Genomic DNA, 24,765 nt, shown 5'->3' on the forward strand with positions numbered 1-24,765 from the left:
GGGGGTTGGGAGGGGGAGGGGCCGGGGCCGGTGTAGCTGTCGGACAGGTCGGGGAAGGTGGCGTCGGTGGGCGTGATGAGACGCACGCCGGAGGCGCGGAGGGATTCAAGGAGCGCTTCGGCCATGATGGTGGACGAGGTCGTGCTCGAGGTCGTCTGTGGTTGGTGATGAGGGGAAGTATCTTGATGATACAGGGACCGGGACGCTGCTCGAGGATACGGAGGCATACATACAGGTCGTCTCACGCCCACCACGGCACATGCGGATGTGACTCTGACAGCAGTAGCAGCGGTAGCAGAAAGTCGCCTGCACCTTGGTAGCATGGTCGAGCTCTGAGTGGTGGCACTACTAGGTAGCTGGAGGATTTGATTCGTCACCAGGTGTGCCAGATGTGCCCGGGTGAGGGGTATACGGGCAGATCTACGGGAGGAATGAAATCATTGTATGACGCCAAAGGGGTCCTGGTTGGGTTATAAGATAAGATGCCTTGTATTGGTAGACGTCACATTGCCACGGACTGCATGCTACCCTGGTAAGCAGTCACAGTCACCCACCAGATAGAGTGTAACCAGAGCTTGTCTCGCGGACTGAAAAGAATTTCTTGTTCGCACCAAGAATTGAAGACGAATATACGCACCAGGTCAAAGTCAAACTCACAATCAAAGTCAAAGATCTCGCCAAGAACAAGAGGAGAGGTTCAGGCGGCGGCGGCCGTAACAGCCCTGTAATAAGTGCCACCGCCACAGTGATGAACCCCGCATCGTGCCGATCGGTATCCAGTAATTGCAGACATAGTTAGTTACCGGTTACAGTGAAAGAAAGGGGCTGCGCCATTTTGGCTCCTTTTTCCTTGGTCTTCCGCGGAGTGGCTGGGCGGGCCGGCCATTAACTTTGTCTCTGTTTCTGCGATGTGCAACAGCGCGTGTTGCTGCAGAAAGATACCCTGGTGAATATCCTGGCTAACCAGGTTGCTCATGATTGTTTTCCAGATGAAAGGAAACACGGAAACAACGTTGGGAGATGAAGGGAATGAAAGGTGCGATGAGACCATCGCTGTAGCTGTTGTGATGTCGGTGGCGTCATGACACGGGCCAGATTGTGGTTGGGTGGAAGAACAAGCGTCCCGGTTGTTGGTGGTAGGAAGTTATCTAAGCAAAAGGTAGGATCATTGACAACATCACATCACAGAGCTGATTGGAAGATCTTGGCTAACACTGCAGTTGTATCACAGCACGTATTCCTACCCTGTACCTTGTCATCTGGTCTTGTGTTGAGTTGGTGCCACGCTATTTGTACGGATTTACTCGGGCGAATAACAAGGCAAATACGACTCAGGCTTCGCTCGGTACAACTACACAGGTTACATCAGCATTTTACCTGTTATCTTTTACGACGCTAACTAACATCCGACACACCAACTTCGCCAAGGCACCATCTCGGTAGGTCGGCAAGGGGAAAGCCGATGACAATTACCAACACCTCGGTCTTCAGCTCGACCACCTAAGATCCCTGTATAGCTGCATAATTAACCATCCATGTTATCCTGCCGATCACCAAGATGCTAACCGCCCGTTGCCATTCACTCAACCAACCCCAACGGCATTCACAAGAGAACAGAAGACTTCCTCCATCCTCGTATCAACCCGCCACGTTTTCTCTCAGCCCTCAATCGCGTCAACAATACCCGGTTTGTTACAATCGTCATCTCGACCGCCATCATGCCGTTATGCCGAGAAAATCCCCCGTCACCCTTCAACTTCATTAATCACCTTGACCCGAACCTCGGTGGCGCCATCTCCCAACATGGCAGCTGTCTAGCGCCAGACCATCTATCCATCCACTCACAATCACTTCTACCAAATAGCTTATTATTGTTACTTTTCGCTTATTCGCAGCCAGGAAACCTCCTACTTGTTTGGGTTACATCAATGCGCAAATACATGTGGGGAGCCGCAACTCGCTCACCGAGAATTGGCTCTCGGTCCTGACCGTCCGTGCCACCTTCTATTCGTTCCATCGTGTTCCCCGCGAAATCACAACAAGGGAACAAGGGAACCTTGCTTCAGACTCCCGTTGCGCCATCATCACGAGTCCCCGCTGTGGGTAAGGGTGAGGCTCCCGGCTTTGTCACATTGGCACAGATGTCGTGATGAAGCACCTGACCTTCCACATCCAGCATGCTTATTGGCCTTTGAGAGGAGAGCTGTGCGTTCTTGCCGAGGTGCTCACCTTGCTGATCTCTCTTTGACCTACCTCAAATGATCAACAGCTGCCCTGGTGGGCTAGCCCGCCGTTTTGTCAAGGCGTACTACACAGTGACAGTGTCCTGTGCTCCCTCCCAGCCCTGAATACCGCGGGTCATGACTCACCAGGAGCTTCGTGATATGATGTTGACAGGACCCTCAGCCAAGAGAGTGCCAAGTGACGCCTCTCGGCCGTGACTACAAATAGGCTGAGATCTCCCGCCGTCTCTTGGCAGATGATATCTCTTGGCATCTGCATCAGTCACCCCCTTCCTCCTTCTTCTACAACCCTTCTTCACCTCCACCCAAGACACAATGAAGACCGCTGGTACTCTCGTCGCTCTGGCCGCCGCCGCCGGCACCGCCATTGCCGCACCGGCTGAGGCCTCTGGCCTCACCTTCAGCGTGCCCGCGCACAAGAACCCCGTCCAGCGACACCCCATCGCCGACGCGCACTACGTCCTGCGCAAGTACGCGACTCCGGAGACCATCGAGGCCATCGAGGCCGACCTGCAGGCGCGCCGCGATGCTGTGCCGCTGAGCCTGCGCGGCGAGAACGCCACCGTCGGCGCCAACCCGCACGGCAGCACCCCCGGTGTCGACACCTCCTACCTCGCCGAGGTCAACATTGGTACACCGCCGCAGAAGCTGCAGCTGGACTTTGACACGGGCTCCAGCGACCTGTGGGTGTTCAGCACCGACACCAAGTCGTCCGAGGTCAAGGGCCAGACGCTGTACAAGCCCGCCAAGTCGACCTCGGCCAAGCAGCTGCAGGGCGCCAAGTGGCGCGTCACCTACGGCGACGAGAGCCACAGCAACGGCATCGTCTACCTGGACACGGTCAAGGTCGGCTCCGCCACCGTGACCGGCCAGGCGGTCGAGTCTGCCCAGGACGTCTCGTCGCAGTTCACCGCCGACTCGGGCAGCTCCGGCCTGCTCGGCCTCGCCTACGACATCGGCAACTCGGTCACCCCGACCAAGCAGCAGACGTGGTTCTCCAACATCAAGAGCCGCCTCGCGCAGCCGCTCTTCACCGCCCGCCTCAAGCACCAGGAGGTCGGGTCCTACAACTTTGGCTACATCGACAAGGCCCAGTACACCGGCGCCATCTCGTACACGCCCGCCTTCACTGACACGCTCGGCCACCGCCTCTTCAACGCGGGTGGCTACGCCGTCGGCGGCGCCGCCCTCAACAAGCGCATCATCAACGGCACCGCCGACACGGGCACCTCCATCGTCTACCTGCCCACCGACATCGCCGACGACTACTGGAACCACGTCGACTCGGCGCAAAAGGTCGAGGTCTCCGCGGGCCAGTACCTCTACGTCTTTGACTGCAGCACGAGCCTGCCCACCTTCTCGTTCGGCGTCGGCAGCGGTCGCATCACCATCCACAGCGACAACCTCAACTTTGCTCCCAACGACGGCAACACCTGCGTCGGTGGTATCGGCGGCATCCCAGGCAACCTGGCCATCTGGGGTGACGTTGCCTTGAAGTCGGGCTTCGTCGTCTACGATGACGGCAACAACCGCCTTGGATGGGCTGAGGGCGCTTAAGTGACGAAAAGTTTATTTTATAGTACATAAATAAGTAATTAAATAATTATCATCATGAACATGTATAAAAGCCTCTAGGTTCAAGAGTGTTGTGCACAAGTATTGCTCATATACAATTACACGGGGGTAGGTAACGGAAATAAGTTATGAAAAATATTTTTTCGAAGAAGATTTAGTCATGTAATTTTTTTTCTCGAGTAAGAATTCTTTTCATTTGTTTCTCTTTGTAAAATAAATGAAATAGAATAGTCGAGAGTAAGCTCTAATGAAGCGGATCACAACCGAAAACTTCCGAATGACGCGGACCAGAAGCGAGCGGGTGAGCCCTGCTTAAACAAAAGAGTTGACATGCCAATTTAAATAAATTCGGGATAAAATAGGCGTAGTTAATCAAAGCTCACGCCATTGGCTCGGTAAGTATTGGATGAACGATTAGCGGATGACCTTCATATGAGCTCCATTAAGAGTTGCAGTTCATAACAGAGCCCATCTGCCACAGATATGAAACCAAGACATATTAGTAGCGTTGGCAGTTTCAACGTGTCGCTAAATATGGTTATCAACACCTAAATCACACTGCATAACACCATCCTTATCGCTGACGAGTTTGATGCCCCTGCTGTTCATGCACATGTCGACGGGACATCACCGAGTCTCTCTCTCTCTCTATGCAGGGTATTTAGTTAGAGCACCGCCACACAATCGTCACCAAATGTGGCGCTGTGGCCAAAGCACGCACCTCGGACGATCTTGGTGGCTGGAGGCCCTCCCCCGCTAATTCTGCCCCCGTGGTTTCAGTTGTTTTCATTGTTCTTCGACTCGGCGCTGTCTGTAGGAACACAGCACAGAAAAAAGACTTGTCTGAGCTGCCTGCACTACGCCCCGATCTCGAAACTACCATGCTATGCCTGCTCAGCGCATAAAATCTGCCTACACAAGACAAAGTACCTAGACGCCTACCGTGGGGGCTTCCCGCTGGCCCCGCCTGGAGCTTCAGTGGCTGAGGCATCACCGCCTTCCCTCGCTGACGTCGCCGCCTCTCCACATCCCACAGTAGAGCTTCCCGCAACTGGCTGAGCCTCCTCACTCATCTCTTTGCCCATCGCCCGCAAGTCTGCCTGCGCCATTCCCATTCATGCCCCATCACTGAACCTGCACCTTGCTGCTCGTTCTTCTCCCGCCATCTGCAGACGCCCCTCCCTCTTGCTTTTGACAACTCAGCTCCATTCGTCTTTGTCCTGGCTCTTCCTCCCGGTCGTCGCCGCTCGCCAGGCAGCCTCGCCCCACCTTCTTCCTCCCCCCCCTAACGAAACTCGCCAACAAAACATCTCAACTGATCTGCCCCGACGCGCCAGCAGCTGGAGGACAGGCCGTCGTGTCCTGTGAGACGTCCGCAATTCACCATGGCCGCTCCGTTCAAGGTCAAAGCTCTGTATGAGTACACGTCGCCCCATGAGGACGACCTCAACTTTCCCATTGGCCAGGTCATCACCGTCACCGACGAGGAGGATGTCGAGTGGTACGGTGGCGAATACGTCGATGACGATGGCACCAAGAAGGAAGGCATCTTCCCTCGCAACTTTGTCGAAAAGTTCGAACCTACGCCGCCTCCCCGCCCTACCCGGACACGACCGAAAAAGTCAGAGGATGCTCCAACCCATCCGCAACAACCCGAGCCCGAGTCAGAGAAGCCAGCGCCAGTGCCGGTGCCTGTCGCTTCCCCGACTACGTCCTCAGCCCCTCCCCCTCTCCCGAGGGATGAGCCCGAACCTGAGCCAGAAGTAGAGGAGCAAAAATCACCGAAGCCAAACTTGCCACCAGTGCCGGTGCCTGCCCTCGCCGCGGCCGCCGCCACATCACCAAAGGCTCCCGCCAAAAACATCGACCAACCCCCAAAGCCTGCCCCGCGCGAGACGCCGGCCGCGGATTCAGCCCCGGCCCCGAAACCGAAGCCTTCCGGAACCCCGCCCGTTGCCGACAAGCCGAGCAGCAGCTCTTTCAAAGACCGCATTGCTGCCTTCAACAAACCCTCCGCAGCCCCCATTGCGCCTTTCAAGCCCAGTGGTCTTGGTGGTTCAAGCTTTGTCAAGAAGCCGTTCGTCCCGCCGCCCCCCAGCCGCGACGCCTACGTTCCCATTCCACGGGAGCAGGTGACCCCAAAGATTTATCGCAGATCCGAAGACCCCGAAATCAGAGAGCAGGAGGCTCAGAACCAAGAGCAGGCCGAGAAGGCTGGACTGTTCACGTCGGAGAGCAAGCATGAAGGCGGTGTGGAAGAAGAGGAACAGCCTAAGCCGACAAGCCTCAAGGAGCGCATTGCCTTGCTCGCAAAGCAACAGCAGGAGCAGGCTCAGCGACACGCCGATGCCGCCGCTAGGAAGGATAAGCCCAAGAAACCGGCTAAGAAGAAACCAGAGGCATCAGCGAGCGAACCCGCGGAAGAAGCGGAAGAAGCCCCTGCCGATCTCGCGCCGCTCGAAAGAAGAGACACCGAAACCACAATTGGCCGCACCTCACTAGAGGAGCAAGCACCTGCCCAGATGCCGCCGCCGCCGAGGCGCAAGGCATCTCGAGGCCCGGCTGCTGAATCCCCTCATGATGGTAACGAAGCAGACATGTCCGGGGCAGGTGATACAACAGAGGGTCAAGATGACACATCGGAGCGTGAGGAAGAGGAGGAATTATCTAAGCGTCGTGCTTCGGAGGCTGCCCCTACCTCTCCCACTCTGACCCGCGCACCTGCGGCTAAGGACGACCAGCACAAGGCCGTCGAGGAACCGCGAGGCGGGGAGGAACAAGGCGAAGAAGAGGAAGAAGAAGAGGAAGAGGATGAGGATGAAGTTGATCCCGAAGTTCGACGAAAGGAAGAGCTTCGCGCGAGGATGGCCAAAATGAGTGGTGGCATGGGTTTCGCCGGCATGTTTGGAGCTCCCATGCCCCCTGTTGGTGGCCTACCCAAGCGAAGCAAGCCAGAGAAGGCCGCGACAGAGGAGGCAGAGCGCCGTGCGGATGATACACAGCGCTCTGCGCCTCCGATCCCAACCGCCATGGCTCTGCCCGGCATGGGAGGTCTGAAAAAGTCACAGGAGCGCGAAGCTGATCAGGAGGTAGCTGAGAAGTCGCTCGCCGGCCTGCCGTCTCCCCCGCCAGTCCCTAGCCGGGCGCCAGCTATCCCCGAGCCACACGGCGCAGAGCGAGAAGAAAGCGACGACGACGACGCTACGCCCGGTCCGGCCTCTCGCTCAGACGTGCCGCGCGCTGCTCCCCCGGTTCCTGCCGGTCGCCCTGCGCCGCCCCCCGTTCCTGCAGAGCGTGAGTAGACGTACATCTCAACGAGGATGCGCCTCACTAACATCTTTGTAGCACCACGACCACCTGTGCCAACTCCCGCACCCGCTATCAAGTCTGCGACCGAGGGCTCCGAATCGGACGATGAGCTCTCTGCTGGCAGGGATCAACCCGAAGCCGCGTTGGCGCAGTCTCCACGACTTCCGGTGCGATCACCACCCTTGTCTCCTCGTTTTGAGGACCCTACCTCTTCAAATAAGCGAAACAGCCGACCGCCTCCTCCTATCCCAGGTGCCGCACCGGCCTTGCCCCCAGTCGCCAGCCGACCGCCCCCGCCACCACCTCCAGGTGGTCTTAGTCGCCAGTCGACTGCTGATGTCCCGCCAGTTCCACCATCTAGGCCCGTACCAGCCGGAGATGAGCCTGGTGAGGAGAGTACCGAATATGAGGGTGATTACGATACCGACATCGCGTCTTCGGCCCCCCACAAGGACGCACTGAAAGCTCATGCCCGTGATTCAAGTGTGGATGACAGCTTGCTCCAGTCGCCTACAACAGACGTTCCTCAAAGTCGACCCCCTCCTATCCCACCTACTTCACCCCCTCGAGCTGTCCCACCTCCGGTACCCGTGGTTGCACCGGTAGAAAGCAAGCGGCGATCTGTCGATGTGCCCCGCGCCGCTCCTCCGCCGCCGCCAATCTCAGTCCCATCTGTGGAGGATTATGACCCCTACAACTACACCTCTCCCACGACAGGTGGAGGCTCAAGTAAGGCCCCCAAGATCGAGGAGGAAGCATACTTTGCAGATACCGCCGCATCACCCGCTGCGACCCCCACCACTGAGCGACGCCTACAACCGCCGCCAGCTGGCCCAAGATCTGGTGGCCGCCAGTCCATGGAGGGTACACGAACAAGTACTAGCAATAGGCGCTCCATGGATCTCCACAGACAGTCACTGGAGTCTGGATTCATTGCCAACGACGTTGACCTGGCAATCCAGAGTGGCTGGTGGAAGCAGGCCAACCAGCTTCCACCTGTGCTGCAGGGGCGCCGTGATATCTTTTTCGAATCGGAGGAATCGACGACAAACAGTCAAGGGGCGAAGACGATTGTGGCGCGAGAAATCTTTGTATTGTACCAAGATTACTCACAGACGGTCCTTACTGTCAGATTCGATCCCTATAACCCTGCCGATGTTGAGCTGGACCAGAAGCACGAAGGCCCTCCCCGCACCTTGCGTCAAGATGAAATGGAGGACTTCCATGATCGATTCGGTCGTCAGATTGTTGAGGCCGCGACAGCCAAGAAGGACAGCGTAGTTGGCGACGGCTCGCCGCAAGGTCTGGTTCTTGAGCTGCTTCGGCCCTTGCATGGTGCCCTGTGGCCTGTGGGAACCCGCGCGTACGGCGCCCTCGTCTACTCGAACATGGCCAATGCCTCCACGCAGCAGCACGACGTCATCCGACCGGGAGACATTGTGTCGTTCCGCAATAGCAAGTTCCAGGGCAAGCACGGCGCGATGCACGCCAAGTACAGCGCCGAGGTGGGTAAGCCGGACCACGTAGCCATCGTGGCCGAATGGGACGGCACGAAGAAGAAGCTGAGGGCCTGGGAGCAGGGCCGGGAGAACAAGAAGGTCAAGATGGAGAGCTACAAGTTGGACGACCTGCGTAGCGGCGAGGTCAAGGTGTGGCGCGTCGTGGCGCGCAACTGGGTAGGATGGAACAGCCAGCCTTAGTGGAGCTGGATGAACGGAGGGGAGAAGGGGGGAGTGAACAGGCCGCCATATTTGCAAGTTTTGTTGTAATGAAATTCACTTCTTTTTGTTCTGTGATGTATTGATTCCCCTGTCTGGTGAACAGTTGTCCTTGAGTTGGAATCCTATTGTGTGTGACAGACATTATTATCACAAGTGTCAAGACATTGTTTCAAGCATATACACGGCGCATTCAACTATGATAATCCCTTGCTACTCTGCCGTTATACTCATCATACTATAATGTACAACTCTTTAAAAAAAACGTGAATACTGGTTTTGCGTCGTTGCATTCATTATAGACACCTCCTGCCCATCTCCTCCACATCAACTACCAAACTTCAGCTGCATCAGCAACCTGTTCAGGCCGCCTACCCTCGCCGGCCGGTACGCCTCGCCCGGCGCCAGCAGCTCCTCCTCCAACCACGCCGTCGCCGCGTCCTCACCCTCCCACGCCTGCAGGAACGCCTCGTCCACGCTGAGCCCCTCCAGCGCGGCGACCACCTCGTCAATGGCCGCGCGCACCCCGCCGGCCGCCGCGCGCAGCAGCCGCAGCGTCGCCCCCGCCTCCTCCTCTTCCGAGGAGAAGGAGGACAGCACGCCGGAGTCGGCGGCGAGGTCGGCGGCGGCGAAGAGCGCGTGCAGGCGGTGCACGTGCGCGGCGAGCTGGTCGATGTGCACGAGGAGCGCGTGCAGGGGCCGCGTGTACGTGGATTGGGTGAGGAGGAGACGGTGCACGAGGGTGTCGAGGTACACGGCGTGGCCGGTGGCGAGCGTCTGCTGGTCGTGCCGGTTGCGGCGCGGCGTGGCGGCGGCGGAGGAGCTTGTGGTGGGACGGCTTTCAGGCGGTGGTGCGGCAGTGGCTATGGGGCGAGGTTCGTGTTGATGCTGGGATGCATCGTCGTCGTGGTATTCGTCGTCACCAATGTCCATTGCGTCGGCGGTGGGCACAGCATCCTCGGCCGCCTCGTCGTCCTCGTGCTGGGCCTCGCCGGCGAGCCAAGCACGGAAGCCGCGCCACAGGCCCTCGACGACCTCAGTTTGGAAGTACGCCTCGGTCTCGCCGAGGAAGAAGACGGCCGCGCTCGCCGTCGTCCACATCCCGCGGAGCACCTCCGCGCGCGCGGACCAGCGCTCGCGCAGCTCCCGCGCGTGCTCGCCGGCGCCGCGCGGACCCGGGAAGTGGCGGCGCAGCGAGGTCAGCCGCCATAGGTCGGTGAGGCGGACGTGCGCGCGGCGCAGCGCGACGAAGTACGCGTTGACGCGGCCGTAGACGTGCATGTCGGACGGGGAGAGCACCATGTCGACGGCGGGCGGCAGCCGCATCGCGAGCGTCACGGGCGCGGAGAAGAGCAGCGCGTCAAAGGGCGGCCCGTCGGCGAGCAGCGCGACGAGCCCCGGTCGCGAGTGCACGGGGATGTCGGGCCGGGCCTTGACGAGCTGCAGCCGGAGCAGCTCGCGCGCGCGGTCGAGCAGCGCGTCGTCGCCGGTGCCCGACTGCTGCTCGAACGAGGATAGGGAGGCCCAGGCGCGGGTCAGCGCGGCGGACACCTCGCCGCTCTTGACCGCGACGCTGTCGACGCTGCTGCTGCCCGCGGCGTCCCTGCCCGCGCGCCGCCAGCGGTTGCGGACGCGCTCGTCGGCCTCGTGCGTGATGGCCGTGGCGAACTCGCCCCGGCCGAGCAGGAAGAACTCGCGCAGGAGCTGCATGGTGGACATGACCTCGGACAGCGGCAGGATCTGCTCCAGGATGTCCCGCGACAGCGACCGGCGGATGTCGCGGACGACGCCGGTGAAGCTGGCCGAGCTGAGCGGGGACACGAGGTCCGCGACGGCCTGCAGCTTGGCGGCCGTGTTGTGGAAGCCGCTCGCCGTCGAGAGCGTCGTGCTCCGCGCGCGGATCTGGTTCAGCGAGCGTCCGATGAAGAGCATGGAGCGGCCCGTCGCTGGGGTCACGAATGCAGGGAGCAGCTCCGCGACGGCGACGTAGTCCTCCTCTTCTTCGCGGCCGCCGCCCTCGGCGGCGGCAGTCATCCCTCCGGTGGCGTGCACGAAGAAGTCTTCCTCGCCGCCGGCGTCCGCGCTCGGCAGCCGGCCGTAGAAGATCCAGGCGGAGACCTGTCGCAGCCACGCCGTCTCCGCGGCGGCCACCAGCGTTTGCGCGGCCTCTTGGACGTCGTGGTAGCCGCTTTGCAGCTCCGCGCGCAGGCGATCGATGGCGCGGGCACCCCAGCACGGGCGGCTGCGGCTGCGGTCCTCGGTGTCATCCTCGCCCTCGAGGAAGCGCACCACCTCCCACAGCCACTCGAGGCGGCGCGTCCACGGCTGGAACTCGCCCATGACGGCCGTCAGCGGCACGATGCCATAGGCGCCAACGAGGCCCGCATCGTACCGCAGGATGCCCGCCTCCACCTCGAGCACCTTGCGGCGCAGCGCGGCGAGGTGCACCGACTGCACGGCCGTGGCCACCGCCCGGCACACGGCGGACGGGTGCGAGGCGGCGACGCGGGCCGCGTGCTTGGAGAGCTTGATGTGTAGGTCGGACAGGTGCGCGGCTGAGGCGAGAAGCTGCCGCTCGGATGGGGAGAGGGCGGAGGCGGAGGCGGACGAGGAGGAGGGCTCGGTGTTGGAAAGCTGGGCGGTGAGCAGTGGCGAGGGGTGCCCGGAGAGGGAGAGGAGGATTTCGTGAAGCATATTTAGTTTTATGGCTGCGTGAATATTAGCAATGGCATATTGACGAGTGCCTGGAAGGTTTGTAAAGTACCCTGTTGCGGCGAGCTTTTTGGTGAGGGTGAAGCCGTTTGGAGGGGCAGGATCAGGAAGCACCTCAACGCTGCCGAGGGTGATGCGCAGCAGCGCAGCAGGTTTCGGTGCACATGAACAATGTAATATGGAGTCCTTGATTTGTTGGGTAATTTCTCGGGATCGTGTAGCTCAGTTTCCTGACTTGTGTGATTCCGGCTCGAGAGTTTGCTTAAATGAAGGTTTGGAGACGCGACGCGCCGTTGAACTGCCCCGCGGCTCCACGTGATGCTATACAATGGCTATTTTCGACCGCGAATTCATTTGATCAGGTTCATTTTGGGGTACAAAAAGTTGATCATCATATACTTTAATCGTAACTCATATTATTCTGTGTCATTTTATTTTTTGCAAACTCCGGTGCTGACAACTCAATGCAGCCCCCCAGTCGACTCTCAACACCAGGCCGAGATTATCTAGACGGCTTCTTGCCCTTCGAGTCACCCGGAGCAGCAGCGGCCGCTGCTTTGCCAGAGCCATTGGCCCCAGACACAGAAGCCCCGTCGTCTCCCCCGACGTACACCTTGCCACCGTCCTTGACCTGACCGACCAGCATGCCCTTGGCAACGCTCTTGAGGATGGCCCGCCTCGAGACGCCCGTGACGTCAATGTAGACGAGGCCGACGTTCTTGAAGCCGCCGCCAATGTTTCGCGCGGCCTCGCCGGCGTCCGGGCCCCATCTGTGGCCGACGACGGTGGAGACGCTGCTGGACGTGCTGGTGAGTAGCGTCTTGCCGGCCTGCTCGGCGCCGTCGACGATGGTGTTGAACGCCATGAGGCTCTTGTTGAGGATTCCCGGCTTGTAGCTGTCCACCAGGTTGCCGTCCTTGTCGTAGCCGCGGGCGCGGCCGTCCTTGCGGCGCACGCTGGCGGCGAGGTTCTGCGTGACCTTGCTGATGGAGCCGACGGTGGAGGCGGAGAGCCCGGCCGCCTTGGAGGAGAAGTGGTTGATGCGCCGGATGCGCTCGTGCGTGGCGGGCGTGAAGGTGACGGGGTTGGCGACGGGCTCCGTCTTGTGTGTGAAGCTGTCGGCCTGGTTCTGCAGCATCTTGCCGACGTAGTCGGAGGTGGTGATGAGGAGCCGCGACGCGCGGGTGGCGCCGCTGACGAGCGACGACTTCTTATAGGCCGGGTGGACCAAGTCCTCAATGTAATCGTACTCGACCGGTTCGACCGAAATGTTGTGCGAGCCGTCCTCGGGGAGGCTGATTTCTACCGGGTCTGGACTAGGATGTTAGTGGTGTGAACTCCTTGTGTGGAATTGGTACAGAGCTTACCCTTGGTTCCGGGACGAACACGACTGTCCTCGACAACCTGGAAGCCGTCGCTCAGCTCGCCGATGACGCTGCCATCCTCCTCGTCGACCAGCACGATCCGACCGCCGACGTGGGAGCTGGCGCTGCCCTGGACGTACGCCTCGCCGGCCTCGAAGCTCGCCGGGTTGTACGGCGGGGGCGCTTCGCCGCTGGCCTCCCTGGCCTTGGCCTCGGCGGCCTTGGAGCGCGGGGGCCTGGGCGGGGGCGCGCGCTCGAGGAACGCGGTGCACTGGGCGAGTATGGTCTCAAAGGTGTCGACATCCTCCTGGACGCCCGGGCGGCTGCTGACGGCGGGGAACTCGATGCGCGTGAAGGCGCCGCTGTTGGGTCCAAGGTCCCAGCGCGGGATCAGGTAGCTGCTCGGCGGCTGGTGGTAGATCTGCGTCGTCGCGGGCATGGGTAGGTCGAGCTCGGGCGGGAGGTGCAGGTGCAGGTAAAAGTCCTCCTCGCCGGTGCCGGCACCGCCTGAGAGGCCGGAGGGGTCGGCGAAGCCGGACGAGGTTGGGACCATGAGGAGCGAGAGCGTTTGCGGGCCCGAGGGCGTGAGGGACTGCTCGTCGCCATTGGAAATGTGGTAGGCCTTGATGCCGTTCACGGCGTAGAGCAGCTTCGGATCCTGGAGAGCATCATCAGGGATGGTTAGCGATAAGGGCGGCGCGTGTGAAAAGGAGAGCTTACACTGTGTCCGGAGGCCATGATGGAAGTGGCGCAACAGGCTGTGTGAATAGTGCTGTTAAGGATAGGTGGTGATGTAGGATCGAGAGCCGCGACGCAGAAGCTACTTCAAGGATGAAAAGGAAAGAAGATGGACAGGAATAGAAACAAGCACAATGTTGAAAGGGTTAAAACACGAATGGCCAGGATTGGTCCAGCAAGCGCTGGAGTTGAAAGCCCCAGCGCATGAGGCCTCTTTGGAAACAGCAGCAACGTCATTCATTGGTGGCGGGCTGCCTCTGGTGTGGCGCCCACCGAATGAGGGGTAATTTACCCGCCAAAGAGGGGGGCAGTTGATTAAGGTTAAAATATTTGTCCCCTACTAGGTATCTCACCTTCTCAGGCATCTTAGGTACTTTATACATCTTACGTATCTTCGCTAACTATCTCGACTATCGTAGGGATAGGTCAGATACCTAGTAGGGGACAAATACATGTTGCCACCCACTGTATGTCTAAGAAGAATGGAATACTTGAAAACTCGCACCTGCTGCCTTATGCCAAGAGAATACATTTCCGGCGATTGTGTAAGTAGAGGTCGAGAAGCAAATAAATACACGGACTAAATTCATAGCAATTAAAGAAAAATAAAGAATTTTTGGTTAAACGTCGTACTAAAGGCTAATGCGCACATCAACACCTTGGGACCTTGACAATGTCAGACGTGAGGGCTTCGAAGTCTAGTCAACACACAGCCTACATTCTGTGACGAAGAAGTATCTACTATACTACAAAAAGATACAAAATATTACAATAATTTACATGCGTGGTCTAGACCTTGCGATGCTCACCTTCAGCTTCTTGCCCCTCATCCTCCTCGATCACCTCTTCCTCCTCAGCCGTGATCCCCTCTCCATCCTCCACTGGCCTACGCACGACCGGTGAGCGCATCTGATTCTCCATCAGCTTGCTGAACTCGCTGTCCTTGTCCGCCGCGAGCTCCGCGTACGTGCCCGTCTCCGCCACGCGGCCGTCCCCGCCGAGCACGATCAGCAGGTCCGCCTTCTCGATCGTCGACCGCCGGTGCGCAATCGCCACCGTCGTCATGCCGCCCGCAAACACCCGCCCCAACGCTTCGTTGACCAGCGCCTCCGACTCCGCGTCCAGCGCCGACGTCGCCTCGTCCAGCACCAGCACGTCCGGCCGCTTCAGCACCGCCCGCGCGATGGCCACCCGCTGCCGCTGCCCGCCCGACAGCTGCGACCCGCGCGCGCCCACCTGCGTTGCCAGCCCCCGCGGCAGCTCCTCCACGAACGTGCAGTTGGCGATGGCGGCGGCGCGCGCGACCTCCGCCTCAGAGGCGCCGGGAACGCCGTAGGCGATGTTCTCCGCGACAGTGCCGGAGAAGAGCGCGGGTTCCTGCGCGACCACGCCGATGCGGCGCCGCAGCGACTGCGCGCTCATTTTCGAGACGTCCTGCCCGCCGATGCTGATGGTGCCGGAGACGGGGTCGTAGAAGCGCAGGAGGAGCGCGCCGACGGTCGACTTGCCGCGGCCGGAGGGCCCGACGATGCAGGCGTTGGCGCCGGCGGGGATCGTAAAGCTGAGCCCGTTGAAGATGGTGGCGTCGGGGCGCGTCGGGTACGCAAAGTGCACGTCGGTGAACTTGACGGCGCCGGCGGCGGAGGCGACGCGCAAGCCGCGGCTGGGCGCGATGCGCGGCCGCTTGTCGGACAGCTCGAAGAGGCGCTGGGCGGCGCCGGAGCCGCGCATGATCTCGGTGTAGGTGTAGAAGAAGTCCATCATGCCGGTGCCGGCGAACATGGCGTACATGACGAACGCGGTCAGGTCGCCGGTGGTCATCGCGCCGGACTGGATGAAGCCGTTGCCGACCGTCAGCATAATCAGGAACGAGATGTTGCCCGCCCACAGCGTCGACGTGTAAAACGTCGACGTGACGATGCCCTCGCGCTTGCGCAGCGCAAACACCTTGCGGATCTGGTTGTTGTAGCGGTGCACCTCCTGGCGCTCGCCGACAAACGCCTGGCTAGTGCGGACGTTGCCGAGGCGCTCCTCGGCGATCTTGGTCAGCGTGCCGAGGTTCTTCTGCACGCGCTTGCTCATGCGCTCCACGAAGCGGCCGTAGATGAGCGAGCCGATGGCCATTGGCGGCAGGATGACGAGCATCAGCATGGTCAGCTTGGCGCTGGTCCACAGCATGATGGCGATGCCGGCGACCGTGTTGAACGTCGAGCGCAGCGCGTACGTGACGCTCGTCGTCACCGAGTCGCCGACGATGTTGACGTCGGACCCGAGCCGCGAGATGAGGTCGCCGACGGGGTTGACGTCGAAGAACTCGGCGTCCTGGGTGTAGGTGCGGCGGTAGAGGCGGGAGCGTAGGCGCGCGATGACGCGCTCGCCGATGATGCGCATCATGACGTTGCGCGTGAAGGAGGCGGCCGAGCCGAGGGTCAGCACGGCGCCCATGCCGACGATGAACTGGGTGAGGGTGAAGGCGTGCCCGGCGACCTCGACGATGCCGCCCTTGCCGGCGGCGTCGATGATGCGCCCCACGGCATACGGGATGGTCATGGTGATGGTCGCCGAGACGGCGAGGAAGACGGTGGCGAGGCCGAGCGGCTTGGCCTCGGGCCGGGCGATGCTCAGGAGGCGCAGCAGACCGCCCGCGGAGTTATCCGCGTCGGGCTCGTTCTTGGAGAGCTGCGCGGCGTGCTTTGGGCCCTTGGACGCCTTAGCCCCGACTTCGTCAACCAGAGCATCCTCGTCATCCTCGGTGTCTTTCCGGACGGCCTTGCTATCGCTCGACTTAGCAACGGCTTGCCCGGCGCGCGTCGAAGTGGTGCTCAACGATCTAGGCAGGGCTGCTGCGGCGCGCGGCGCAAGGCTCACCCGCGCAACCGCTAGGGAGCATCGGACAGGGCCAATTGGTGAAGACTGTCTTCGCGCCCCGGAATTGGCATGGATATGGCGTTTTTGTTGCGACTGGACGCCCGCGCTTGTGCTGATGGACTTGGTTGCTACCTGTGAGGAGGTTGTCGATCGCTGCAGCGTGATCCTAGCATGCTGGCGCGCGACCGACACAGTCCACGGTAAAAGGCTGGACATGGCGGTATGAGAGAAGATGAAGCGAATAAATCTATGGCGACATGTTGATTTGCGAAAAGCCAATGGACACGGGCGTGACGTGATGCTTTCGGGAAAAGTCAAAGCACGGGAGAGATCGCGAGATGCAAAGTGGAAACCCGTTGTCCAAACTTTTTTTCCGACTGGTGCTAGACTGCATGCCTATTTTCTGAGGCCTCAGCAGCGCCGTCTCAGCCGATCCAGAGGCGCGGCAAACTAAAGTAAAAGACGGAGTAATTTTCTACAAAATTAGTATGGTTATTATATACGGTGATTATCGTCATTTTCCATATTCCAATGTCAACTTTCCGCTTTGGATGGCATAACCTCATGCAATTCTGCAGCGCTGTCAGCGATGCCCCTACGGTGTTTGTAGACCATGTAAGACAACCCAGCACACCAGAAAATTAAGGCAATTGAGCATCCGATCATTGCCCACATGCCACGCTGAGAAGAAATAATTGTTAGCTGGTCCCAATTGAAGTCCGGTATTAATTACTTGGAAATGCAAACTCACAATGAACCACGGCGCTCGTGAGGCACCGTAAAAGATGAGTATCCACCACGCATTTACAGCATTGTTTCCTAGGTTCATCCCGGCCAGGACCACGCCTCGGAAGACGGACGGCTCATATCGCATGGCATCATTGCACCAGGCGAAAAAGGTCGCCTGGCACGCGTACACAGACCCGGCCCAGTAGTACGCGGCAAACACGACCGCAGTGGACGAGGAGCTGGTCGGGTTGGTAGCCGCGACCAGGATCATGATTGAGGTGGCGATGCCCGTGACGCCGATCCAGTAGCCGACGAGGTAGCGCTTACCGCCGAGAAAGTCCGTCAGCGTGGCCCAGAAGAGCGTCGACACGATGCCCACAGCCGGCACGCCGGTCGGGTAGTCGTTGAGCTGCGCCCTCGAGTACTTATTGACCGGGTGCTTCTGCATGTACAGCGCCAGCAGCGCGTTGCTGCTAAACGACTCGGTCTCGCCCGCAATCACCCAGAGCATGACGAACCCCCACCAGTACCACGACGTCAGGACCCTCTTGACGAACGCGAGCGTCAGCGGGGACTGCTTCTCCCCCTCGTCCTCCGGCACGCGCGACCGAGCAAGCCGCCTCTCCTCCTCGGAGAGGTAAAATGCCGTGGTGGTGCGCGGGGTGTCCGGGAAGAAGACGAAGCCGTACAGGGCCACGGGTATGGTGATGAGCCCGTCGACGATGAACAGCCAGCGCCAGCCGGCCAGCCCTCGGCGGCCGTCGAGCCCGCGGTTGAGCCCCGTCTGGATGAAGCCGCCGATCATGGTGCCGGCGAGGCCGGAGGCGGTGAAGACGCCGCTGCGCTTGCCGAGCTCGCGCTCCGTGTACCACGCGCCGAGGACGTAGTGGGTGCCGACAAAGGTGGAGGCCTCGCAGACGCCCTGGAAGAAGCGGACGGCCATGACGGCGTGCGGGCTGCGGGCGGCGGCGGTGACCATGGTGAGGGCGCCCCAAAGGACCATCATGAGCGGGAACCAGATGCGCGGCTTGACGTAGTGCAGTGACAGATTGGAGGGGATCTGCCCGACGACGTAGCTGCGGGATGGAACGAACGAGTTAGAAGTTTTTGCTGGCGTGGTTGGCGGTATTAGAGGGAGGGGGACAGGGGAGAGTGGCAGGCTTACCCAACGGTGAAGCAGGTATTGATTTGCGTGAGCTGGTCGCCGACGAAGCCCAAGTCGTCCTTCATGCCGGAGACGTAGGCATTGTTCAGGTTGCTGCGATCGAGCTGGTGGGCGTGAGTCAGCGCTGGCAAGACAGACAGACACGAGGGGTTTCGGAAGAGAAGAGAAGGAACGCACGTAATTGACAAAATAACTCAAGCAGCAAAATGTCAGGATGAAAAAGTCGATTTTCTGGATGAGGGCGCGCTCGCCAGGCTGGTAGACGTTGCGCAGGTATTCCTTGATCGACCTGCTGCGCACGGCCATGACTGTCTGTGTGTATCGTCTTGCGACGCCAGCCTGGAGGGCAGCAGTCGCAGAGAAAGCACCTCTTTCGTCTTCTGGTGGAAAAGGCAAAAGGTTGAATTTTCGGAAGCTGTCATGCGGAGGGCGTCGTGTAGATGAAGTTGGAAAGAGTAGGAGCAGATGGGATTCCAAGATGCCCACTGCCAGGGCCTAACTATGTAGATCGGCAGCCGTTTGTGCCCCGCATAACAGTGTTTGTACATTTCAACATAAACTTTTGAATATTCAAATATTGAGGAAAAATTGAATATTCAAACATCTAGCCATCTCTAGCGTTGTAAATTTCTTGTTGTATTTTCTCTGGCACCCAAAAGTGGTGAATTACTAAAATCATAACGCAGTCGTTTGTAGTATTGTGACTGTTCTTCGTCGCCACTCCCGCCGCCACGTCCGTCCCTCTTCAGCCACTGGTTGAAAGGCAGAGAAAGCGTAGGAACGCAATCGATGTCAAGCTACCAGAGCTTATTAAGTCGATTTATGATTAAAAAAAATAAAGAATCAAATTCAAAATCAAGTTCATTTACAACTGTGGTGCCGCCCAGGGCGTGGTATCTAGTGCTATTTAAATGCAAAACCCCTCCCCTCCCCTCCGTACTCGTAATTCTTATTGGCGATTATGTACTTGGCTCATCATTCCATAATCGAATCGTCTGCTTCTTGTCGGTATTATCCAATTCTGACCCTCTCAAATGCTGACTCTGCGATCTTGTGCCTTCGTCACGACCCTCAGCGGTACTTCATCATGCCATGTATCGCGATAGTCCGCGGTGAAAATTGAACCACTGGTATCCGATGTGTTTCGAGATCTGGAAAACGCCGGTTCTGGCCTCTTTGGAGCCTCCGAAAGCGAAAAGTTCGCAGGCGCAGAGGCATCGCTAGGGAGTGTAGCGAGTGGCGTCGCGCCCGCGCCCTCTCCCTCTCCCTCTCCCTCGACGTCTCCTAGTCGTGTATGCTTTGTGTTTTGCGAGTCAATATGATTCAACGTGATTCTATTGATGGGTTGATTCTTGGGTCAGCTTCCACATCTATACAGTTACGCGTGACTTTCTTCTGGTACGTACGAGACACTACTAGACTCAGATCCAAAGATCCGCGGCGCGATTCTGATAAAGATCAGGCGTATAGTCGGCAGGCAAATGCAGATGAGGCCGACCTCGACTTCAACAGTCGACCACCACAGAATATCCCACTGATCCCAAGTGGGATTCGAGGTTGTTGCGTAGTTTCGAATAGACGCAAGTCGCAGACACGAGATTAGTGTCACGCTGCCAAGAACAGTAAGTATCGTGGGCGCTTTACAGCCAGCGAACTCCCGACCAGGGATCGAACTCACCTTGCACCCGTCATGAACATTAGAGTAGCCCCCAGCTTCTTCTTCCAGTGCAGTCGCATCTTGTGCAGCTGGCTCAGGGGAAGCGACAGAAGCCAGATATCAGCCGCCACGCTGATCCCGCTGTTCACCCACCCCGCCACGTTGATGTTCAAGCAGTGTCCGTGGGCGGGCTCGTCCTTTGCGTAGTCAAACTTTTCCCACGCGTAGCCGATCGGCAGGCACTGAAAAACGACGCCGAGCACGTACACGGTCGCGCTGATGACGTGAAAGACCACCGTAGCCCAGAGCAGGATGCGGATCCGCCCGAAGAAGATGTTGAGGTAAAAGAAGGTCAGGCTCAGCTTGATCAGGATCATGAGGACGACGTAGAGGATGGAGTTGATGTACAGGTAGTACAGGGTGGTGACCAGGCTGGGGTGCTGCAGGCCCCAGACGTCCCGGCCCATGCCGTTGGCGGTGAGGCAGAAGACGCTGATGAAGACACTGGGCAGCCCGATGAGGACGGCGGCAATGAGGGACCAGTCCTCGTAGTCGATGGCTCTCCTAGCGCTCAGGAATTGCTTGTACAGCAGGCGCGCGCTGATGACGCAAAAGGTGCACGAGGTCATGGTGGCGGTCATGATGTTGAAGTCGACCCGGCGATCGCGGACTGGCGTTTTACAGGACGTCTCTGTGAGGTTCCTCACGTCTTGTGCATGATGTAAGTAAAATGGGAAAGTCGCGCGTTTTGAAGCGTTCGCCCTCGGCGTCAGTCTTACAGGTAGCTGCTGGTATCCCGCACGAGACGAGGACGCAGCGGTCAATGGCGGATTTGTCTGGCCCGCAGACACATGTTTGGTTGAAAGGCGTGCACAGCTGCTCTACGCACGGTACCTGCAGCGACAGCTGAGATTAGAGAGGCCGAACGGATCGGGGAGTGCAGGCGATAAGCTTACAGCGCAGTGAGGCAGGCCGAGCATAAAGTCGTCGCCACGCCTGTCGACGATGGGCGGCAGTGACTGCGCTAATGGACTGAGTGACGCAACACTGACGGTACTCATCAGCGGCATCATTGTTTGTTATAAGAACGGAGGCATCGAGATGGCGCAGGTTCATGACCAGCGAATATGGTAGTGGTAGCTTGCGGGTGCTTGGCACATAACCAGCCTTGGGAACGGTGATGTCTGTGGTAATGCTCGGAGTTCCTCGAAGCTATCGAAACGGACAGAGAGAAACGGAGAATATTGGGAAATGGAGATAAATACGGGCAGTTTGAAGACGATATTCATACGCCAGCCGTTGGGGACTATATGGACGGGGGGGAGGAACTATTGCGGAGAGGCCCATGTCGGCTATCATATATAGGACAGCGGATGTCTCAGTCTCGCTGGGTCACCTTGTCAACGCAGTCAGGGAGGGGATCCGCTTGAATGCCTATTGAATCCAAGTGCCGTTGATCATGATGGCCCCTTTTTTTGCTTTTGCCTCTATCCGTTTAGGCTCGCATCGCGAAACGGCCGGCGGCCCGTCCTCCCCACCGCCATTGAAGCGAAGCGAGTTGATGCGACCAATGAGCTCATCATCCGGCTCCAAGGGTAGCCATGTTGATCAGGGAATGCGGTGGTCCGTCCGTCCCGTTGGGAGGGTGAGTGAGTGGGCTGTTGCTTGCTGTCAAGATGCCATCACGAGTCCGCGCGTGCATGCAGCAACGGTCCGGAAGCACCGCTAACGATTTCCGATTCCTTGTTCCCTGTCCAGGTTGTTGGCAGGGATTTTAGTCCGATATTTACGAGAACTGGCACTGAGCAAGGGAATATCGTCGCTCCCAATAGCGATGCCATGTGATGGCGAAGCATACCAACACGGACACCGGGCATTTGGATACGAGGGAGGGCACAGCCTCGATTCTGCAACGAAACAAGGAGTAAATAAATACGCCCTTTATTATGAATATGGGGCTCATCAAGGCACATTTCGAGGTCAACTGGAATTAAGGAGTAAAACGAAAACTATTATAACTGACAGTGGCCGTACATGTAGTTGACCAGTACAAGACACGTATCAGCTTCGTTCTACCCGTTTGAAACGGCTAATCTCGTCCCTGAATTAGTGGGAAGAAAAAGAAAAAAAGAAGAAAAAGAAAAAGAAACGACTGTCAACGTTGTTCTTAGTCTCAACGGGTCATTCCCAAGCCAGCGAAGCCAGTCTGAAGTACCAAATTAATGCTGCGCAGATCAACCTCCATGATTCTCATCAATGTTGAGAATACTGGTGATGAAAAGACCCGAGCATTGTCTCATTTTTCGAGTCAGACACAAGCACTCTCAGTCAGCCCAACGCAAGAGGTGTTAGTTCGTTAGTTGATGGCTACTGGTAAGACATTTGGAACAACTAGACAGGGCCACCCCTGCTGTCTGGATGGAGAATGGTCTGATTCCGGGCTGGCCGCCATGACAATCACAGGCCTCCCAATTCTGGCAGCAATGCGAATGCAACAGTGCATAAACTACATCTCCCTACAAACCTCGGCTCCTTGCCACTGGGAGCTCAGCATCACCGAAAAGCCTTATAACCAGCCATCTTTCAACTCCCAGAGTTCGCTGTGCCAAGCACGGCAGATCAACCCCCTTGCCTCCATTACCCCGTGCAGATCCGAGATCCCTGCAAAGCGCTGGGTGGCTTGCGAAAAGCTGTCTCATATTCATAAGCCGGCATCGTCGGTTGCGAGCTTGGATGCCTGAGTCCCGGGAAGTGAAAGCGTTGTAATTAAAAACTGCTGTTGCTCGAAGCCATGCTGCCACGTGGTGGTAGAGTCCGGGGGGGCTTCTCTCAAGTGCATAATCTGTACTCGGAATTTAATTTGATACTCCAGACCTGGCTTTTCACAAGCATTTCGTCATCATTTCAGGTCTGTCTCATCGCTATAACATGTGGAAATTGAAAAGAATCAAAGACTCCAATAACACATGTGCACATCCTAATCATCCACGTAGATACGTCGTCTGCTTTCCAAACTCCCCAAAGCCTAGGGCCCTGTACACGCCCCGGCCGTCCTCGCTCGCCGTCAGCACCGCGATCCGGTATCCCGCCCGCCTCGCGGCGACCATCGCGTGCAGCGTCAGCGCCCTGCCGATGCCCCTCCGGCGGAACGCCGCCAGCGTGGCGATGTAGTGCACCGCCGCCAGGCCCTCCGCGCAGAACACGATGCCCGTCCCGACCGGCTTGCCGTCCACACGGCCGACGAACATGCCGAACTCGTCGCGCGGCAGCTCCGCGAGCAGGACCTTGTACACCTGGTGAGACTGGTCGAGCACCTCCGCGGGCGTGTCGTCGCCGCCCCAGGTGGCCACCCAGTCGTCCAGGGCCTGCGCGTCTTCGACCGGCGTGATGGCGAAGCCGGGCCCGGCGGCGGCCACGGCCTGCGCGCGCCGTGCCGTCAACGCGTCCTCGTCAAGGGCGGCGGCCATGGCGGGCTCGTCGTCGTCGATGACGAAGCCGTGGCGCAGCAGCGCCTGCTCGAGGCGCGGCTGCGGCGCGGGCCACACGGTCCAGTGGCAGGGGGAGGGCGACTGCTCCATCACGGCCCGGACGGCGGCGGCGGGGTCGTCGCTCGGGGCGAGGGCGCCGACGGGCACGCCGTTGTGCATCTGCTTGTCGCTGGCCCAGGCGAGCGCCGCGGCGGTGCCGGGGATGCGGACCGGTCGAGCACCGCCGGCGACTCGGATCCGGGCCGTGGTCGCCCGGTAATGGGCCGTGTAGAGTGCCTGGAGCTGGCTCTCGGTGAGAGAGTCTAGGGTGGGATGTGTGGCCATTGTATTGGGCACGGAATGTGATGTCGGCTTGGAGTGGTGGGCTCTTACGAGCGAGAATAGATTTCATGCATCAATTTCTGTGATGAGTTTATTCTACAACATTCCCTTGGTGGACTTGACACAGGTGAGTCACTGGCCGAGCCGTTGGTTTATAGTGTAAGAGGCCGGTGGACCAGCTGATTTGCAGCAAATACTATCCCATCTCAGAGTAAAACTCTAGATGAAGGTTACATACTACAAAGCCAGGTATAGCATCCCATATGTTATATTTCTTGTAAGAGAAGCCCCGTTGCGTTGTAGCCGTCGCCACAGGATCACTGCCTAAACCTAGCCCTAGCTTGCGAGGGCGACTCTCGCTCGAGGAGGACATGTTGAAGAGAACTGCAGGATGGGGTGTATAAATCGTAAGCCCTTGGAACATGGCAGATGTAGCAATATAATCATTCAACTTTCATGTTTTAATATGTCTTGTTGACGTCTATTAACGGGAGGCGGTATTGGCTGGCTGCAAGTCTCGATCCATCGCCGAGCTGACCGGCTCATACCCTGTACAAGCTACCTCGACATGTGCCCAGAGCTCAAGTTAACAACCTGCAGGGCCATTTTATATCAAACCCATGGGAGTCCAAGTTTCAAGGCTCACCAGGCTCTAGCTGTCATCCCCGGACGCCCTCCCGCATATTATGGGGACCCCACGATAGATGGCGCACATCAGCCCGAGCCCGAGCCCCGGAGGTTGCCGTTATCGGCTTTTGCGGGGGAAATCCCGTCCACGAGGGTGACTTGGGCTTGCAGCAGCAGCAGTAGTACATGGCTTACCCATCAACTACCTTGAATCCCCCTCTCGTCTTTTCTACATCGGTGTCCTCCCATTT

The 24,765-nt window shown here is 58.7% G+C and overlaps 9 protein-coding genes across 9 annotated transcripts in view; 2 read left to right on the plus strand and 7 right to left on the minus strand.

Moving 5' to 3' along the window:
- Positions 1 to 125, minus strand: part of ISF_06512 (FAD-binding, type 2) — a gene marked incomplete at both ends in the record, with an annotated part of 1,230 nt that extends 1,105 nt beyond the window's left edge. Inside the window, one exon of the mRNA XM_018850116.1 lies at positions 87 to 125. Coding sequence (XP_018702604.1) covers positions 87 to 125 — 39 coding nt within the window. The remainder of the gene's footprint in view (positions 1 to 86) is intronic.
- Positions 126 to 2,558: 2,433 nt separating this feature from the next.
- ISF_06513 (endothiapepsin precursor) lies at positions 2,559 to 3,800 on the plus strand (the record flags this gene model as incomplete). The annotated part of the gene is made up of 1 exon (XM_018850117.1): positions 2,559 to 3,800. One exon carries the CDS (start codon positions 2,559 to 2,561, stop codon positions 3,798 to 3,800), a length of 1,242 nt encoding a protein of 413 aa, XP_018702605.1.
- Positions 3,801 to 5,203: 1,403 nt separating this feature from the next.
- On the plus strand, positions 5,204 to 8,827 carry ISF_06514 (SH3 domain protein; the record flags this gene model as incomplete). Its single annotated transcript, XM_018850118.1, has 2 exons — positions 5,204 to 7,112; positions 7,164 to 8,827. 2 exons carry the CDS (start codon positions 5,204 to 5,206, stop codon positions 8,825 to 8,827), a joined length of 3,573 nt encoding a protein of 1,190 aa, XP_018702606.1.
- A 345-nt stretch (positions 8,828 to 9,172) lies between these two features.
- On the minus strand, positions 9,173 to 11,539 carry ISF_06515 (Spc97/Spc98; the record flags this gene model as incomplete). Its single annotated transcript, XM_018850119.1, has 1 exon — positions 9,173 to 11,539. The coding sequence occupies one exon, from the start codon at positions 11,537 to 11,539 to the stop codon at positions 9,173 to 9,175; it is 2,367 nt and encodes a 788-aa protein (XP_018702607.1).
- A 520-nt stretch (positions 11,540 to 12,059) lies between these two features.
- Positions 12,060 to 13,659, minus strand: ISF_06516 (Senescence/spartin-associated; the record flags this gene model as incomplete). Its single annotated transcript, XM_018850120.1, has 3 exons — positions 12,060 to 12,868; positions 12,925 to 13,579; positions 13,642 to 13,659. 3 exons carry the CDS (start codon positions 13,657 to 13,659, stop codon positions 12,060 to 12,062), a joined length of 1,482 nt encoding a protein of 493 aa, XP_018702608.1.
- Positions 13,660 to 14,448: 789 nt separating this feature from the next.
- ISF_06517 (ATP-dependent permease MDL2) lies at positions 14,449 to 16,743 on the minus strand (the record flags this gene model as incomplete). The annotated part of the gene is made up of 1 exon (XM_018850121.1): positions 14,449 to 16,743. One exon carries the CDS (start codon positions 16,741 to 16,743, stop codon positions 14,449 to 14,451), a length of 2,295 nt encoding a protein of 764 aa, XP_018702609.1.
- A 346-nt stretch (positions 16,744 to 17,089) lies between these two features.
- Positions 17,090 to 18,727, minus strand: ISF_06518 (major facilitator superfamily transporter; the record flags this gene model as incomplete). Its single annotated transcript, XM_018850122.1, has 5 exons — positions 17,090 to 17,099; positions 17,201 to 17,208; positions 17,279 to 18,332; positions 18,422 to 18,525; positions 18,599 to 18,727. 5 exons carry the CDS (start codon positions 18,725 to 18,727, stop codon positions 17,090 to 17,092), a joined length of 1,305 nt encoding a protein of 434 aa, XP_018702610.1.
- Positions 18,728 to 19,799: 1,072 nt separating this feature from the next.
- ISF_06519 (hypothetical protein) lies at positions 19,800 to 20,719 on the minus strand (the record flags this gene model as incomplete). The annotated part of the gene is made up of 2 exons (XM_018850123.1): positions 19,800 to 20,031; positions 20,100 to 20,719. 2 exons carry the CDS (start codon positions 20,717 to 20,719, stop codon positions 19,800 to 19,802), a joined length of 852 nt encoding a protein of 283 aa, XP_018702611.1.
- Positions 20,720 to 23,059: 2,340 nt separating this feature from the next.
- Positions 23,060 to 23,890, minus strand: ISF_06520 (Acyl-CoA N-acyltransferase; the record flags this gene model as incomplete). The annotated part of the gene is made up of 1 exon (XM_018850124.1): positions 23,060 to 23,890. One exon carries the CDS (start codon positions 23,888 to 23,890, stop codon positions 23,060 to 23,062), a length of 831 nt encoding a protein of 276 aa, XP_018702612.1.
- Positions 23,891 to 24,765: the final 875 nt, after the last annotated feature.

Source organism: Cordyceps fumosorosea (assembly GCF_001636725.1).
Source record: "Cordyceps fumosorosea ARSEF 2679 chromosome Unknown scaffold_17, whole genome shotgun sequence".
NCBI lineage: Eukaryota > Fungi > Ascomycota > Sordariomycetes > Hypocreales > Cordycipitaceae > Cordyceps > Cordyceps fumosorosea.